The sequence below is a fragment of the Aspergillus puulaauensis genome, chromosome 5 (assembly GCF_016861865.1).
Source record: "Aspergillus puulaauensis MK2 DNA, chromosome 5, nearly complete sequence".
NCBI classification, from domain to species: domain Eukaryota; kingdom Fungi; phylum Ascomycota; class Eurotiomycetes; order Eurotiales; family Aspergillaceae; genus Aspergillus; species Aspergillus puulaauensis.
This window is the reverse complement of record NC_054861.1, coordinates 820,323-837,780: the sequence shown is the minus strand read 5'-3', so window position 1 is coordinate 837,780 and position 17,458 is coordinate 820,323. Positions and strand designations below refer to the sequence as shown.

The 17,458-nt window shown below is 47.6% G+C and overlaps 8 protein-coding genes across 8 annotated transcripts; 3 read left to right on the top strand and 5 right to left on the bottom strand.

Moving 5' to 3' along the window:
• Positions 1 to 60: 60 nt before the first annotated feature.
• APUU_50310S (uncharacterized protein) lies at positions 61 to 3,158 on the bottom strand (the record flags this gene model as incomplete). The annotated part of the gene is made up of 4 exons (XM_041705293.1): positions 61 to 1,042; positions 1,103 to 1,754; positions 1,817 to 3,004; positions 3,056 to 3,158. 4 exons carry the CDS (start codon positions 3,156 to 3,158, stop codon positions 61 to 63), a joined length of 2,925 nt encoding a protein of 974 aa, XP_041557793.1.
• Positions 3,159 to 3,542: 384 nt separating this feature from the next.
• On the top strand, positions 3,543 to 4,399 carry SPC25 (kinetochore Spc25 family protein; the record flags this gene model as incomplete). Its single annotated transcript, XM_041705292.1, has 2 exons — positions 3,543 to 3,789; positions 3,855 to 4,399. 2 exons carry the CDS (start codon positions 3,543 to 3,545, stop codon positions 4,397 to 4,399), a joined length of 792 nt encoding a protein of 263 aa, XP_041557792.1.
• A 436-nt stretch (positions 4,400 to 4,835) lies between these two features.
• APUU_50308S (mitochondrial 54S ribosomal protein bL32m) lies at positions 4,836 to 5,286 on the bottom strand (the record flags this gene model as incomplete). Its single annotated transcript, XM_041705291.1, has 2 exons — positions 4,836 to 4,873; positions 4,944 to 5,286. 2 exons carry the CDS (start codon positions 5,284 to 5,286, stop codon positions 4,836 to 4,838), a joined length of 381 nt encoding a protein of 126 aa, XP_041557791.1.
• Positions 5,287 to 5,721: 435 nt separating this feature from the next.
• Positions 5,722 to 7,025, top strand: aspD (septin aspD; the record flags this gene model as incomplete). The annotated part of the gene is made up of 6 exons (XM_041705290.1): positions 5,722 to 5,848; positions 5,901 to 6,029; positions 6,082 to 6,163; positions 6,218 to 6,355; positions 6,421 to 6,634; positions 6,687 to 7,025. The coding sequence occupies 6 exons, from the start codon at positions 5,722 to 5,724 to the stop codon at positions 7,023 to 7,025; spliced, it is 1,029 nt and encodes a 342-aa protein (XP_041557790.1).
• A 511-nt stretch (positions 7,026 to 7,536) lies between these two features.
• Positions 7,537 to 8,458, bottom strand: GUK1 (guanylate kinase; the record flags this gene model as incomplete). The annotated part of the gene is made up of 4 exons (XM_041705289.1): positions 7,537 to 7,809; positions 7,898 to 8,100; positions 8,166 to 8,276; positions 8,353 to 8,458. The coding sequence occupies 4 exons, from the start codon at positions 8,456 to 8,458 to the stop codon at positions 7,537 to 7,539; spliced, it is 693 nt and encodes a 230-aa protein (XP_041557789.1).
• A 285-nt stretch (positions 8,459 to 8,743) lies between these two features.
• On the bottom strand, positions 8,744 to 10,624 carry APUU_50305S (putative Golgi matrix protein; the record flags this gene model as incomplete). The annotated part of the gene is made up of 7 exons (XM_041705288.1): positions 8,744 to 8,970; positions 9,022 to 9,128; positions 9,181 to 9,460; positions 9,516 to 9,942; positions 9,999 to 10,379; positions 10,434 to 10,537; positions 10,615 to 10,624. The coding sequence occupies 7 exons, from the start codon at positions 10,622 to 10,624 to the stop codon at positions 8,744 to 8,746; spliced, it is 1,536 nt and encodes a 511-aa protein (XP_041557788.1).
• Positions 10,625 to 13,091: 2,467 nt separating this feature from the next.
• On the top strand, positions 13,092 to 13,403 carry APUU_50304A (uncharacterized protein; the record flags this gene model as incomplete). The annotated part of the gene is made up of 1 exon (XM_041705287.1): positions 13,092 to 13,403. One exon carries the CDS (start codon positions 13,092 to 13,094, stop codon positions 13,401 to 13,403), a length of 312 nt encoding a protein of 103 aa, XP_041557787.1.
• A 1,152-nt stretch (positions 13,404 to 14,555) lies between these two features.
• GUT2 (glycerol-3-phosphate dehydrogenase GUT2) lies at positions 14,556 to 16,859 on the bottom strand (the record flags this gene model as incomplete). The annotated part of the gene is made up of 4 exons (XM_041705286.1): positions 14,556 to 14,620; positions 14,679 to 16,007; positions 16,062 to 16,321; positions 16,420 to 16,859. 4 exons carry the CDS (start codon positions 16,857 to 16,859, stop codon positions 14,556 to 14,558), a joined length of 2,094 nt encoding a protein of 697 aa, XP_041557786.1.
• Between the last annotated feature and the right edge of the window lie 599 nt (positions 16,860 to 17,458).

The window sequence follows — 17,458 nt, the reverse complement described above, 5'->3', positions numbered from 1 at the left end:
CATCCTATTATAATAAAATAGACTACCAAAGTATTCAAAAATTGAACTCTGACCGGTCTCCTAGAATCCAGCGGCTCTTTTTTTCTTCCTTGCCTTGATGTTGCTTTTCTTGCTTGCTTCGCGACCCCCGAACGCCCCTGGCTCAACTTGAGTCATTGGAATGTCGTCCGTGATCTGGCTCGTTTGTAAACGGATCGCTGAAGGCTGAGCGTGGTCAGGCTGGCTACCCCAGTCCCTTTTAGCAACAGAAACCGTGGAAGAGACGGCAGGGGGCACAACTGAACCAAGGCTCATACTTTTCAAAGTCTGCGGTACCTTCTTCCGTGATTTACGCCCTGAAGCCCCAGTGACTGATTGTGATTCTTGCAGTGTAGGTGAATATGACGCTGGGTCGGTTCCCGGTTTCCAGCGGTCAAGAATGCGTTCCACATCTGGAGAAATTGGGGCTGTTCCATTCAAAGTCGTATACGACGACAGTGCCTTGAAGGTAGGCCATTCATCCGCCTTGCGTTCGGGAAATATAAAGGCTCCTTGTAATGACCCTTCTCGCGTAATCGTTGTCTTTTCTTGCGATCGAAAGCTCTGGTCAACAGACTTCGCTGATGGATCATATGAGCACTGCTCGCCAGCAGGCTCCAATGAGTTGACCGCACCACGAGTGATCTCAACATTGCTCGCCGTTGGTTCAACTATTGTCCATTTTTGCGGTAATAATATTTGTGACAGCAAAATATCAGCAACAAAATGTCGAATTACTTTTTCTGTCGTGACCCTGGTCCTTCCGGGTATGTCAGAAGGCAAATCGATGAGCCAATCATTAACAAGTCGATCATATATAGCAACCAGATCCAGCTTCGGGCCCGGTGCTAGCGTAACCTGCGGCCTTGATCCCGAACTGAAATAACCATACGGTTGAACAAGCAGGTGGCTCTTTCCTCCAACAGCTGAATGCTTCGAGACAAACCGAGAAATAAAGGCGTTCAGGTCTTGAGCGTTTTGGTCAATATCGTCTATCACGAGCGACCATCGAAGAATTTCAAGCCTAATTAAATGTTTCTCGGTCAGCACATCAGTACTTGTTTCAGAGCTAGAAATGACCTACGCAGTCCGACTAGTTGAAGAAATATGATCAGTGGCATTATTCACCAGTTCCTGGAGACTGGCCTCAATCGTCCTTTCGCCATTTGGTGATAACAAATTCAACGGTCCAGTCGCAATTGCGTATATACGTGTGTAGTCGAATGTAAATCGAGGCTCTGCTAAGGGAGCTATACTCTCAGTCCCATTACCTGAGACTGGCACAATACCAGGCGCAGATTCGTCCCAATCATCAACTACAAAATCACTTCTGGAGTTAGGTATTTTCTTCCGTAGACCAGTGATGCGTAGCTGTCTGGCGCGTAGAAAATCTTGACCGCTTGATCGCTCATCCTCGAAATTACCAGTTGAAGATTTCGAGTATAATGATTCTTCCACATGAAGATTTGAGGTTACTGCAAAGGCCTTGATAAATCTCAATTCACGGTCAAGATATCGCTCGGTGGTAGTCGTCGGCACGGTTTTTTTGAAAACAAGCGTAGAAAAATGCGCGCCAACAGAAGGAGGGATAGGATTGTCTGCATTATCGGACGTTGGCGGCACATACAGAATGAAAGGGTCCGGAGCGGATGCCGGATCACCAACAACCTCAGGCTCAGAGCAATAAAACGCTAGCACAAAGTGGTTGAGGCGAGAAAACAAAACTAGATAAAAATCTTCCACCGCCCAAATCAGTATTACACAGCTGGAAAATCCCATGCATTCTGTAGATGCTTACCATTGTCCACCGCTAAAGGAGATAACTGCAGTGTTATATCGCCTGAATCGCGAAAATGACGCCAGGAGAGTCGGGGGAACAGTGGGGCCCTCGTACCCTCGTGGGCTGAAACCGAATCCAGGGTTATATCAAACCAAATAAGCCGGGATGTTGTGAGAATGAACACATGCGACGAGTGGGTAGTACTCCTCTTGGCGTCCAGAATCCATTCAGACTCGCTTTTGAAACCAAGCTCAACCGAATAAGAATACACTCGATCGCCATTCATTCGGTAGAGCATGGAACACCTTCGATCGCAAACAACGATGTGATCTTCGTTGACAGCCCATTCGATAGCTAACCATCCGTCATGTCGGCCACTGGTACCTGTGTTCTGACCCTCCTCGTTGCCAACCCAAGGAAGCGTGCCGGATGTTATACATGCAGCTTCCCAGTTATCTTTGTTGCGCCTGTGCTGACTACGTAGTTCCCAAATACTCCAATTGCCGTCATTGTCAACGATTGCAAGTTCATTCTGATTCCAAGGGTTGAATTTCACGTCTGCATGGGCAAGACCCCCCGTATGCGAGCTTGATATCTCCATCAAGAAATTCGGATCAAGGCGAGAAGTCTGATACTTGGGCCCCATAGCATCATTACCCCGATGGATAGAAACTGAGGTGGGGGCCCTGCGATAAAGTGGCCTAAACACAACCGTGGATGAGAAACGGACCGCCAGAAACGTAGCCCTATCCTCTATGGCATGTGAAAAGCAAATTTGTCGGACAGGTGCCCCATCCGATAGCCATTCAATACCATCATCATCTCCAATCGTCGGAACTCGCAATTGAGTACCTGTGGATTGCTCTAAGTTCACCGTATCGTCAGTTATTGTCCGGAAAGAAATTGCGTTGCCACATTCTCCAGATGCAAATGCGACGATAGAAACTGCTCGACGTCCAGAAGTGTCAATATTCAAGTCCATTGCGCGCCCAAAATCAAGGAGTGTGGAGACCAGAGGGTTGCATGTTTCGCTCACTGCCGTTACGGTACGTGATAGTGTTTCATTGCGAGCAAGGCGGTATCCTCCGATAAGTTCAGGGAATGACCGAGACAACGTTGATCGCTTTAGTGTTGATGGGCGTTCGATTGTAGTAGATGGCGACCGTACAACGGTCCTCGTCACCCCCGTGTACGATATGCGCTGTTCTTCGCGAACGGTTAGAACTGTAAATGAGCGGAGTACCTCGGGCTACTTACGAGGAGCTATACTGCGCGAAAACGCCCATGACTGAGTCTCCGGACGGTAAATAGCACTTCCCACGTGCCCATACTGAAGAAGCTTCGTCGAATAATCATCCATTTGGTCTATGCTTGATTTTGGCGATACACAAAGGTCCCGGGGCAGTAAGCATATCGAGCACTAATAGTCTCCTGATCGGGGTTTGTCAATTTAAATGTGTGCAATAAGGTATCTTCTTCGCGCAGATGGTACACACATCTGGTTGCGGCAGATGTTTAGGATGAATTCATATGGCTGAAGTGTTAAGAAAACTGGTTGGATAAAATGAAAGTCGTCGCCCATGACTTTTTTTGCGATAGGTAGGTGTGGAGTGCCAAGCTTTGGTTGCGCCGCAACAACAACACCAGAAACAAACCACCACCCATTGCTGCTTCTCCGTTTGGTAATGCGACCTATCTACAAAACGATTTATATCACGCTTGTCATTTTGAAATATCCCAGCAAATGTCGCATCTGAATATGTCCTCCTCGTTCGATCCTTCGCTCTCGACAAGCGGTATGCGGCCGCCTCTGGCCTCCGCGACAGCACCTTCGATGGCGGACTCGCTCCCCAGCATCAATTTCGGATTCGAAGATTTGCGCAGCCGCATGGCCCAGTTCACCGCTCACTTTGATGCGTTTATAGAGCGTGGGAGGAAGCAGGTTTTGGAAGAAAGGAATCAGTTCAAGAGTGGTTTAGCTGAATTACAAGGTGGGAGTCCTCATACGGCAGTTAAAGACAGCAAAGGCGGACATATCTAACATGGCGATGAACAGAGGATGAACGTATGAGGCAACGAGATATTGAAATTCTCAATCTCAAATCACAAACCCACGAACAGACCCTTCAGAAAGAGGCCGCTGAAGCCGCTGAGATGCATGCTGCTGTTTCATCCGTGACATTAGAACGTGACTCGCGTCTTGCAAAGCGTGATCGGCTCAAGCAACAAATTGAAGAAACACAAAAGGCCATCAACCAAAAACTGGAAGCACAAAAAAGCCACTCTCGCTATCTTGATGCCCAAGCACGCTTGAACGTCCCGGAGCTTGAATTCTGGCAGGACTATCTATGCTTACGGATTGAAGGCGCGGGTAGGGAGGACCGATTGAAATTTGTCTACAGCCATCTGCTGGAGAAGGATTGGGAAGCCGAAGCATGGTTTGAACTTGGCACTTCGAACCGCGACTATGAAATATTTCATTCACGACCCAAACTGGACAGGCATTCTCTGGATCGGGAGCTAGACATGCTAAATGAGGATCGCGATTTTGGTGCTTTTTTGAAAAGAATGCGTAAGCTGTTCGTCGATGTCTTGAAATAGGATCTAGTCTACGTTTTTATGAGTTAACGCATCCATTAGCTTGAATCGCTATAACCTTACTGTGTCTAACTTTTGGCGAATGTGAATTGCACCCAGTTCATACACAATAGAAACAAAGCACTGCAAATGATTGGCTAGGCACAGAGGCCATTCAACTTGGATTATTTCTGTTAATCTCGCTATTTAGTGAAAACGGTAGACGAAGTATAAGTAATTGTTCCGCAACAGCAATTCCAATGGCTAAATCAACTTACTTCTGATCTCTCAGTATGTTCGTTTTATATGAGATATAGTACAAATAATTCCTATTGCTAAACCTAACGCCGAAAAGCCATGCAGTGCACATACATGATATCCATACAAATACATCTTGGTCATGTATTCAACCTCGGCATCCCATGAGTTCTCATCATCCCATTTTCTTGATCTGTAGAAGTCACGACAATTGGGTCTTTCCCCATTGTTTCTTAATATCTGCAGTAGAACCCCTGTTAGAACGTTCCGCACTTTAAAAAAATAAATAAAAAATACAGCTTTTCCATACTTTCAACGCAATGTTGGCATAGTACATGAGAGCGTTTTATTTGACCGCAAGCAGGACAGGTGTTAAGGTTCCTGACGTCCTTCAAGGCCTTGCCGGCCATCTGTCTATGTCTTTTCTTCATGTGGGACGTCTTTTTCTTTGGAACGGCTCGAAGAACGGACTCCCATAAATCGGATAAAAGCCCAGGAACATTCAGAGCAAAAGCAACCGGTCGGAGAAAAGCGGAAAGGAAGACATGGTGTTGTGACGGAAGGCTGATGGTAAAACGCAGAGATTTCGACGGTAGGACAAGTCGAGGGAATATTTGGGGGAGCGGATTGGAGGAAAGCAGTCGCAAAGCCATTTTGATGGTCCTAATTTCGCGTTCCAATCTCAATACGGTGATATATAGCGTTCAATACAATAGACTAGGTGTTAAAAGGACGGAATAGTGAGCGACTGAGCGTGCATCAAACTGCAAATTGAAGCTTTTCCCGACCTCCGGCCTGCGGTTTGCTTGGTTTGGATCTGGAGAGACGCTAGTCCTAACTGGGACTAGAACCCCCCTGAGTCGCGACAACAATTAAAGGGGTCTATCACGACTGCTCTCTCCCTCTCAATCGATACCAGACTGGCTCTATTCTTGGGGTAAGGCTCCGATCTTCCTCGAAGACTTGTTTCTCTCTACGGGCTGCACCGATACCTTTTGTTTCCTCCGTATTTTTCTATCCAGCTCCTTCCATTGACTATCCCTTCTGCCCGAGAAACCCTGTCTTCGAATCCCCCTTACACCACCACCATGGCCACTACAAGCTCCGCACCGTCTGCGGTCTTCCCCCGGAGCCATGTCGGTTTCGATAGCATTACTTCTCAGATTGAACGGAAGCTGCTGAAACGTGGCTTCCAATTCAATGTTATGTGTGTTGGTGAGTTCTCTTCCATCTGGTCAAATGTGCTTGGTGCTAAACCGATAAATAGGCCAAACTGGTCTCGGAAAGTCTACTCTGATCAACACCATCTTCGCCTCCCATCTGATCGATTCAAAGGGTCGTTTAACCCCCAACGAACCCGTACGCTCGACCACCGAGATCCAAACTGTTTCCCATAGTATGTGAAATCCCTGTGCTGCTAGTGACTTGATTCTCTAACCAAGTCATAGTCATCGAGGAAAATGGCGTCCGTCTCAGGCTCAACATTGTCGACACCCCTGGATACGGTGATCAAGTTAACAATGATAGATGGTAACAATCTACACTTGTCGCCTACTTACCGTGACTGGGCTAATTTATCACCAGCTGGGACCCAATTGTGAAATATATCAAGGACCAGCACTCCGCTTACCTCCGCAAAGAGCTCACCGCCCAACGTGACCGCTACATTCAAGATACCCGTATTCACTGCTGTCTGTTTTTCATTCAGCCATCTGGCCATGCGTGAGTTTTATGGACCGATCGATATGGCACATGATGCAAATGAAGCTAATTATTTGCCTAAATAGTCTGAAACCCATCGATATTGTCGTCCTGAAAAAGTTGTCCGATGTGGTCAATGTCGTTCCCGTTATCGCCAAGGCTGATTCACTTACCCTGGAGGAACGTCAGGCCTTCAAGGAGCGAATCAAGGAGGAGTTTGCCTTCCACAACCTCAAGATGTACCCGTATGATAACGATGAGCTCGACGATGAGGAGCGTGCTGTGAATGCCCGCATTAAGGTTCGGACTTCTGTGGGTCCCTAATTTGGTGTCTCATCTAACGATCAACCAGGATATAATCCCTTTTGCAGTTGTTGGAAGCGAGAGGACCATTGTCGTCAACGGTCAGCCTGTTCGTGGACGCCAAAACCGCTGGGGAGTTATCAATGTGGAAGATGAGAGCCACTGCGAATTTGTTTCCCTGCGAAATTTCCTTACCCGCACCCATCTCCAGGACCTCATCGAAACGACAAGCCAAATCCATTACGAGACCTTCCGCGCTAAGCAACTTCTTGCTTTGAAAGAGAGCAGCGCTGCAGGTGGCCATAGTGGCGGCAGTCGGCCAATTAGCCCCTCCGCCGACAGGGAACTAAGCCGCAACTCACAGCGAGTGACGATGAACGGCTATTAGCTGAGCGAGGATCTATGAGGAACAAAAAAATCGTTACTTGACAAGCACCGTCTTTTAGTGTCAGCGGTCCTGCAGGGGCGAATGACTGACTCGGAAGACAGTTCTCTCAGGATTCGCTTCGTTCTATTCTTTACCACGGAAATCCGTGTCACCATCCACTTCCTTACCAGCATGCTCTTACAGATATCCCTTTTTAACTCCAGGCTTTTTCCGTATATTTATTGTTATCCTCTTCGCTTACAGGGAGAACGACTGGGATTACCTCGATTTCCTACAATTTCGTTTTGCGCACACCGTAAAGAGAACTAGCATGAGAGCGCTAGCGTCGATCTGGTCGTTTCATGTACTTAATTTCCTTAATTAACAGATTCAAGGGAAATCTATCTCTAAATATATTCTTCGGCACTTGATATGCGTAATAGCCAAAATTAGCTAGATAAGTATGGGTAGGTGCTCTAAATAACATTACTCATAAAATTACGCCTACTTCTAGAGAACCTCACTGCCGTCGTTAAATCGCGGCCCCAAACTTCCCATCATCAATAATATAATCCCTCAGTTCCTTATAGGCGGTCTCTACATCATCATTGACAACGACCTTATCGTGTGCACCAGGCTGTTTCGAATATTCTAGCTCGTTCTTCGCCTGCGTCAACCGTTTTTGTAAACTCTCCTCGGTCTCAGTCCCTCGACCGCGTAATCTCCGTTCTAACTCTTCAACGGACGGTGGCGCAAGGAACAAGAATCGCGCACTTAGATCGGTCTTCTTGACTTGTTTCACGCCCTGTTCGTATTCGGAGCATAGTTATTAGTCTTCTGATCCATAAACTATCGCGCGAATTGCACGCGACGAACGATAATGGCAAACGAACCTCCATCTCAATGTCAAGAATACAAATCCTCTCCTTCGCGGCGATATCTTTAACGGCCTGGACGCTCGTCCCGTAGTGGTTCCCGCCGAACTGAGCATGCTCGATGAAGCCGTTTTTGCTCACGAGGTCGAGGAAGTCTTCTTTTGTGGTAAAGTAGTATTCACGCGCATATTGCTCGCCAGGCCTAGGGGCTCTAGTTGTGTCTGACACTACGTCAGATTATTCTTCTAGGGGTTTTCGGGCGTCAAAATAAGGAAAATTCACGAACGAGAAACGGAGAAGCCAAAGGTGTTGGGAAATTCGGCGAAAAGTCTCTTTAGTAATGTTGATTTGCCGGTTCCGGAGGGACCTGACACCACCACGGGCCGAAACTTTTGGACTATTACTGGTTATTATGTTTGTTTCCTAGCGAAGAGGTATATAATATCGAGCCTTGGGCGAAATGAGGTTCGTACCTGCACTAGTAGTAGCCATGGTAGCTACTTTGAAGCGGGGTGAAAATACCGGATAGGTGCAAGATAACGAGGAGAACGCACTGATCCTCGAAAAGGTTGGATGCATATACCGATACCGATACCTGTTTAATATCGGGAAACTTAGTTGTGATTCTATGTTTTTTTACGGTCGGGTCATCTGTTGAAGGCGGTGTGACCTCTGGGACCAAGCCTCGCCTCAAAACGAAATTGGCCGCTTTCAGCATAGATACATACGGGGAATAAATAGCAAAACTAGTGGTGGGGGGAGGGGTCCGTCTCTCGTACGATCAGTATAATATAACCGTATAACGCAGCAGTTTATCGATGTGATTAGCGGCGGGTGTCCGGACGCCAATATATACCGTCAACCTCACTTGGCCGATTGGTTATTATCCTGGGAAGAGGCCTGAGACTCCTGTTCAAGGAAGTTTGACCAGAGCTCTGCTAGAGATTCCTTGCTCGTGGCGCCATTATCCAGAAACTCGGTTGTTAAAGTTGGTGTACTAGGCGTTCGATGCATGAGGGTAGTGGGGCCCCGAAGCCTGCCTGAAGCCCCTGAAGCCCCGGGACGAGCTAGGCCTGCCTGCTCACGTTGCTCTGGAGAGTGTCAGTCTCATTTTCAGGTTCAAAGCTTTTTTTGTTACCTACCGTCTGACCACCCCAAAAGCGCCGCAATAAGTTGTAATATTTGGAACTTCTTCGGATCTGACCTATCAAGTGCGAGAAAGTGCAGTAGATGATTTGTGACAATATGGCTATTCGTAGGTCGTTAGTAGGCATCAAATGCGGAAACATGGAGATGCGCACCGATCAACGTTATCTTCTGGTTTGCCCTTCTTGAGAAATCGCAGCGCTTTTGTCAAGTGGTCGTTCAGGGTAACAGCTTCATGCCTCAATTTGCCAATCAGGAGGTTTTTCTCTCTAACCTCTTTCTCAAAAGGCCGGACTCTCTCAAGTTCCTGTTGAGTCTCTTGCAGGGATTTTCCGGAGTCTGATTCTTTTGTCTTAGCATTGCTGAGCGCCTGCTTCAGTTCCTCGAGTTGAGCATCGGAAGTTTCAACGAGTTCACGAAGCTCCTGCTTGCGTGCTTCAATGAGTTAGCAGGGACAATAGAAGCGGCTTCCCTGGGGGGCACCACTCACCGGCCTGAATTTCTTGCAGGGCTCGTTGCAAACCATCCACGGTCGCTGCTTGGGATTCACCCTCAGCAGAAGTCTTCTCGTATGCGTCTTTCACAGTAGCCAATTGTTCCTCCAAATCTACTACTTTTTCTCCCAGGCTTTCTCTGATTGAACGTTCTTCCATGGCAAGCACTTCCCAGTTATGCATTGCCTCCTTTGCTTGTTCGAACTCCGACTGAAGATATGATTCTTGTTCGAGCATATCGTCCTTCTCCTTCAACCAATTTTGTTGTGACAGATTTGTTCGTTCGCGTAGTTCAGACAGCTCCTTTGACATTCGTTGATTGTCATTTGATAGCTCCAATATCTTTGATTCGTACTCGTCTTTCGTGCTTAAATTTTGCGCCTCTAAGTCCTCGATCTTCGACCTCGCTTGAGCAATTTCTTCCTGTAAGGCGTTACTTAGCGCAAAGTCTGGAAGAAGTAACCAAAAATTGTACGTACGGCATCTTCTTTGAGACGTTCACCAAGCTGGGCTTTGATTGTGTTCACTCTTTCAAGCAAACCGCGGTACTGAGATTCTGCGTGCTCCTTTTTACTCTCCGCATCTTTTAATTTGCCATGTAGAGCCTCCATATCATCATCATGTTTCGATTGAATTTGTTCCAGGGACTTCCGCATATCGGTCACTTCGGCACGTAGCGAATCTCGGTCTTTTACAAGGGCCTCAAAACGGTCTTTTGATCGGAGAGCCTCTAGGATAGGTGATTTGGCTCTCGAGTCGTCCGCTTCATTTTCAACATGCCCGTCATTCGATCCAGCATCCATATCCTCCCCATTTTCTGTTTCTTCCGGTTTGTTGTCTTCGATCGATTCAGGTTGGTCCTATCATACAAACTCAGCACCATGAGGTAACAACGATCTTCGGTGTATTGTTACATTATTCTCCACGGATTTCCTGCTATCGGCTTTCAAGATGCTCGCATCAGAGGCGTCAAATTGGGCCTGCGCCTTGTTCTTTTTCTTGTTCTTGGATTTTCCGCCTAATTGGAGACTCTAGTTAGAGTGAACATTGTTGCAAAATGAAGAGAGAAAGGGTAATCGTTGGTTTATGACGCACCCTCAGGCATTTTTTTTATCGCTTTTCACCAACAAGGGGGAACTTCTGGGGATAACGAGGAGTCGTTTTATCTATTGAAGGCAATGGGCGGCCATAGCTGTCAACATCACTAGCGCGACTGGGTGTTCGCGTTGCCCAGAGCTCGCTGACTGTACTACGTACCGGGCGTCCTTTAGGTACCTCGACAACGCTTAGCAACAGTGAATACCACACGTCATCTACCCTTATTATTATCCCTTTTTTTTTGGCTTCAAAAATTAGATATTTGTAGGCTAAAGTGAGTGAGGAGTCCGTTGAAACAAACTTTGGTTTCTACCCTGCCATGATTGTCGCTGCTTTAACTTGCGTAAACTTTCAACAAACACATGTGTCTGGTTTCATAGAGGATCTCCGTTCAAATAAAAGAGTGATGAGTGCATGTTATAAGGCATTAGAGTATAATCAAGCTCCTCCCTTGAGCGTTAGTGAAGTGGATAGCATGCTACCGGAAAACAAGTACGAGGGTGAACCATCATAATGTAGACTACTTGTACGAATTCTCTGATACCTCAGGGACATTACCCCGTATCTAGTTCAAGATATGAGTAGGGACCTTTAATTCGTGGCCGAAGGCCCTAGGTATAGAGACTCGAGAATAAATAATATATAGACAACTGAGTACTATTGACATATATCATCATGCCACATTTAGCGAGCGTGCGCACCCGGCATCAAGCTACAATGTAGCGAACCAGACAAATAAGTACACTGGCTTCAGTAAAAGCCGTTCCCGAGAGCCATTTTTTTTTTTAAGACAATGTTACAATTTGGTCACGAATGACAGGCCATGGATGGCATGGAGGCTTGCGGAGACAGGTACCTAGTACGTACTGCGGAGTACGGATACATACTGGGTATTTTGGGCACAACGGCGTACTTTTGTTAAAGTACGCCGACAGAGGAGTACAGAGCACTCACTGTGCTCCAATACCAGACGCCACAAGCAACATCTCGAGTTGTCCACCTTGGAGAGCAGGGCTGATCCCTGAAGGAAGGCTGATTTTTCCAAGCATTTGATGCACCACTACTCATTATGCATAAATCGGTGTGAGGACAGTCTGATACACCACATCCACCTGAGGCCAATGGGAATTTCCCAGCTCTGGAAGCGGTCGAGCGAGCCCATGATAGGCCAAAAAGCTCCTTGGTATATGCGAGTCATTTGGAGTTTGGGCTGACGGCGCTTCTCTGAGGGAGGCGGAAAAGCTCCCCCCTGTCGCTCCACTTGGAAATGGACAAGGGAGTTTGTCCGCGTCCTCTGCTCCAGTCATTTCCCCAAATACCACCAGCTGGGCAAAATACACTTTGTCTGGTTCTTTTATACTTTCCCTAGTTGGCTATTCCTGATCCTTTGGGAGTTTGGGTTGCGTTCGGCTTTACTCATGGGAATGGCCCGTCCAGAGCCCACACGCAGACTCAAACCGGCTTTGAGTCCGAGGCGACGCGGCATGGCCTGTCCGCTGTCTATGAATTCAACGTGGTAGGGACAATCAAGCATTAGTGCCGCATTCTAGGTGTGCAGTCCGACCAGCATGATTCTTGGGCATGCCCAATAATATTCAACCATAATGCTGGTCGATAATCACAAGACTGGCCGGTCAGACAGCATCCTGGAGCGTTGATAGCCCTTCTGAAAGCGGCCCACGACATTTTCCAGTTTCACACCAAGACCACCGGAACCACACTCGACCAACCCGAGTCCACCTCAAACAGCCGTTTGGATCTTGAGCCTTTCCCAAAACACTCGCAAAACCGTTACGCCAAGGATGTTACTTGGCCTTATTAAGGACCTTACGAGGCGCTGCTACAGCGGGTGAGCCCGTACGAAACCCCACCTGCCACATGGCCATTCACAGAGGCTCAGGTTCTGGAGGAACAGAACGCTTGCTCCTGTTATTTCCCGAGGATACTCCATTCATGACAGTAGTAACAAGATCAAGTGTCCGTATTCCGTGCATCCTTCAATCCCTCTTGTGGCAGCAGCACTTGCGTCTTGCATGATTTAGCCAGAATTAATTGTCTGTGGACCCGTCTTTTTTTCAAGCGGGTTGCAGGAAGAAAGGTTTCAAAAAGCTTCCTGAACCCGAGCAAAATCGCAGTGAATTTTTTTTTCTCCCTCCTCTCTCATACCGCCGTGTTCCTGTAACAAAAGGACTCGATCCACGATTTGCCCACACCACCCCTGCTCCACCTTCATTGCATTAATTTGGCAAGGTCCGGGGCCTGCAAAGAACCATGCCCACCAGGATTTCCCATCGATTATTCTTCTTCTTCCTTTCTCTTTCCCTTTTCTGCTCAGGACCTCCTTCATAACTTCAAAACTCCTGAGTTGCTTTCTTTCTTTCTTTCTTTTCCCTTCAACTTTGTCCAATCACAGTGAGCTATCCGCCAACGGCAGTGTTGTCCAATTATCGCATACCTACTATACTGTAGTTTAAATGGCCAACCCAACATCATCCGATGACGAACCCGTTTATATGCGGGCCTTAAATGCAGCTAGGAACGGCGACAAAGCCGCTCTCGAAGGACGGGATGGAGAAATTCTAGCATCTGCTCGCGATGCTTTATGGCGGAAGGTTGAGGCGAACCCAAACTACTTGCTCAACCGACATGAGTTTGCACTCTTCAACTACTACCGGCAACACTACGAAAAAACCGCGAAAAACAAAGAAACAGTCCGGAAAGCGGTAGCCCGATTTTGGGACAACTATTCAGAGGGGCCGTCGGGTTCTAAACCGGGCAAGTCATAGCAATGGCCTGCCTACCTAGTACCTAGCTACCATTTCTTCACCACTACCAGATGTCCAGCGACGCTTTTTTTTTTTTTTTTTTTAATACCTTCGCCCTTGTTGTCCGGTGGAGTGGTCGCCTTGTCCTCGAAGGTGCTTATATCATTGTATCGGACAGGCTCTGGTAGTCTCCGACTAATTGAATTTACCACGGAATAATCATGTTTCTGGTCCGGACTTAAGACTTTCAGTCCATTCTCGACCTGGTGAGATTTTTTGGGCGTTCTTAACAAAGCAGCTGTTCAAAGCAGCGTTCCATAATGTATAGGGTGGAGTTTCGGGTTTTGTCACTTTCGTTTTCTTTTCTTCTCATCTCTTTCGGCCTCTACAAAAAAGTACATTCTACTATTAATAATCCCAGGATGGAAGCTGAATTTGCATTCCAAGGCCGGCCCTGCGCTTGTTCTGCTCTTGTCTCGGTAATAGCTGTCCTGGCTTTGTCACTTTATCCATTCTACTTAAGTACTGCTCCTCCCAATTTTTTACTAGAGATGATCTGCTCTTGAGCGAAATAAATCTGGACGTGTCCCCCTTACATTCCAATTGCTCTTGATACATCACTGAGACTGTCTAACCACTGAAATGATACCTGGGATGGATGGATCATACTTATTATCAGCGTAAAATGGTTAGGGAGCAAAAGGAGGCTGAGCCAACGGCGAATACTGAAGTATTCATTACTCAATCTATTATTTCTGCGCAGAGATATCATATTATCTGACACCTGTCGACGTGGCACCTAGTGCAAGCTTAAGACGTCATAACTTCTCCCGCGGCCCACCAGTCTCCTATTAAGCTATTTCAGTTCAGGACTGAGGCTTCGATGAGTTCCAGTTCGAAGGGCACCTAATATAAAAAATCGAATTTTTTTTTCTCAGTAACTAAATGCATTAAGGACCTTCTATTGAAATTGCCTAGAAGTTCATACCCAATGCATAGCTTCGTCATCAAAAATGTGAATCAGGCTTTTTGCATATCCAATACCATCACCCGAATTCAAATATAAATACATATACTTACTGAGTGCTGCTTAGAACGGCGCCCCTGATTCGAGTATCCCGAGTAAATTACAATTTCTATTATCTATGACAAAGTGTTGGATGTCGTTGGTGTCTATTCGTTGGCTTGGGCCTCGCTATCCATCACTGGGTGACGAGCAAGTACGTCTGCAGGAGGTTCTGCGAAAGATATTAGCACCTAAACGGTCACGTTAATCAGGGCCCGTTTTGAACTCACCTGTTCTTGTGAATGCACCACGCTCGCTGACAAGCAATTGTTTGACCTTACCACCCTCTACTTGATCTCGAGTCACATTAAGGAGGTTCGGGGCCAGACCCATTGATGAAAGGAATTGTACACTCTCCTTCCACTCGAGGTCTTTTCTGCTTGTGTCCCAGTTTAGTTCCTCGCCCATCAAGTCGATTACCGTAGGAAGCGCTTCGAGGGCAGCCTGTGCGTTGAGGAATGCCAGACGGGTTCTCCGTGCAATAACATCGACTGCTGTTTGCGCATATTCGTGGCGAACAGCAAAACGGATTTCGCCATCAATGAAAGGGTAGAGAGCTGAAATGCGCTCACCACGGACGGGAAAACGTGTCTCAGTTGGGGAGGACAATGCGGCGACTTGCCATGCGCGGTCTCCGTAAGAAGTGGTCAAATGCTTGGCCACTTCAGTCTCAAGACCATAGTGTTGAATGAGATTGATGAAGAGAGTCTTAGACCAGCCATGGGCCCCGATAAGGCGGACCTGGTGGGTTTGGCATGACCCATCGAGTGACGCATGGTCGGCGACCAGGCCGCGTCCGCCAACACCACTGATATCAGGAGCATTGTGCAGCTCACGAGGTTTCAGATCAAATTCCTTGATTGCCTCATCAACAGCCTCTTCAGCCATCTGGCGATAAGTAGTCCACTTTCCTCCGGCGCAAGTCAAAAGACCCGAGGGAGAAACCGAGATGAGATGGTTGCGAACCAGGGCTTGCGAACTCTTCACTTTAGGATCCCGCACAAGAGGCCTGATTCCGGACCACGCAGCAAGTACATCGGTTCGGCCAACATTGATATCAGGAGCCAGATAACCTCTAATTTCGGAAAGAATCCAGTTGATATCCTCTTCAGATGGCTGAGGCTGGGCGGTGATCTCTGTGGGAGCATCCGTAGTACCGGCGATCGTGTTTCCCTGCCAGGGAAGGAAGAAAATAACTCGGCCATCAGAAGTGGATGGGTCGATGAGGCCCATGTTGGAAGGGCTGTAATAGCCAGGTAGAATTACGTGAACACCGGAGCTAGGCGCCACAATCTCCTTCACGTCCGGCTCATCCATCTTTCTAATCGAATCAGTGAATGGGCCGGTAGCGTTTATGATACCCTTAGCTCTGATCGGAATTTCTTCTGCTTCTTTACCATCCTTCCCAGGGATACAATCACGAAGTCGAGCACCATTCAATTTCCCAGATCCATCCTTCGTCAGACCGGTGACTTCCATGTGGTTGACAACAGTGCTACCATACAGCGCAGCAGTCATCGCGAGCGAAACGTTCATGCGGGAATCGTTGTGGGCACCATCTACAATATTAGCACATCATTTTCGACGCATAAGACAACCCGAAAAACACATACCGTAGTAGACCATGGCACCAAGAACGTTATCCGTTCTGAGCATGGGGAAAGCCTCAATGGCCTTACTCTTCGGCAAGAAGTAGGAACTCTCGATTCCCTCTGAACCAGCTAACCAATCATAGCATTTCGTACCGGCCCAGAAGTAAGGGACCTGCCACCAATTCTGTACGGGAACCATAATCGGAAGCCAACTAGAAAGATGAGGAGCGGTGTTCAGAAAATACTTGCGCTCCCTCAGAGCTTCTTTCACCAGTTTATACCTAGCAGCAGGATTAAGCACATTAGTTTCGGCTCAAAAAGTCCCAAACAAGGAACCAGGGAGGGAAAACAAAAAAAAAAAAAAACCTTGGTAACTAACTGATTGTAGTCCAACTCCCAAACCGCCTTTTCCAGGTAACGTACGCCACCGTGAACAAGCTTAGTACTCTTGCTACTTGTCCCAGCACTGAAGTCATCTCTTTCAACAACAGCAACTTTCAATCCACGTGTTGCCGCATCGAGCGCAATTCCAGACCCTGTAGCACCCCCGCCAATCACGAGAAGGTCATACACTTCCGCATCATCGCCGGAAGAACTGCGTTTGAGATCTTGAATTTGTTCCAATCGAGACTTGATTTTAGGAAAGCTGGGAGGCACAAGCTTGCCTTCGTGGTATCCCGGTGGTGGAACTGCGGGCGCTTCGAGTCCGGGAATGTTGCGGGGACGGTATGAGAAGTAGAACGCGCCTGCGCCGACAGTAGCTGCAGCGGAAGTATAGAGGAGAGGTCGCAGAATTCTGCGAGAATTACGCGAGGCCATTGTTGGGGGAAAAAAGGGTGAGAAACAAAGGGCCACCAACTAGCTGCTCTGGCAACAGCTGACGTTTCTCGGTCGCTGAAGCAAAGAGAACGACTGCGCAATCAGTCCACTGGGAGGTCCAGCGTACGAGACCTATATAAGTGGTATGCGCGAAGTATTGCCCAAAAAGCTATCTAAGGAAAATAGGTCAGAATTGCAATTCTACGTAGAGGACAAAGACAGCCAGAAATTTGCGAGAACAATGATGCGCAAAGGATTATTTCGGGCTGTCCATACCTCGCGAGAATGAAAGGAGCAGGGACGATTGCGTCAGAACGGGCGCCCCGATGGAAGGGAAATGTGGTTGGAGGGGAGAATCAACAAGGTATCGCGATGAGAAGAAATAAGAGTGAATATTTGCGAGGGATGCACAGGGGCATATGAGGGAGTTGACAGCTGATGACGAGGAGAGGGCAGGCTGTCTTGATGGAAGTGGCCGGGTAACCTTCCATTCTCTTATACCGCGTCATGACGTTTTCCCGGTGCCGCGTGAACAGTGTCCGGAGTCCGGTTGACCCCTTCAGACTGCCAAGTTCCAGCAGTTCCAGAAGATGCAACTA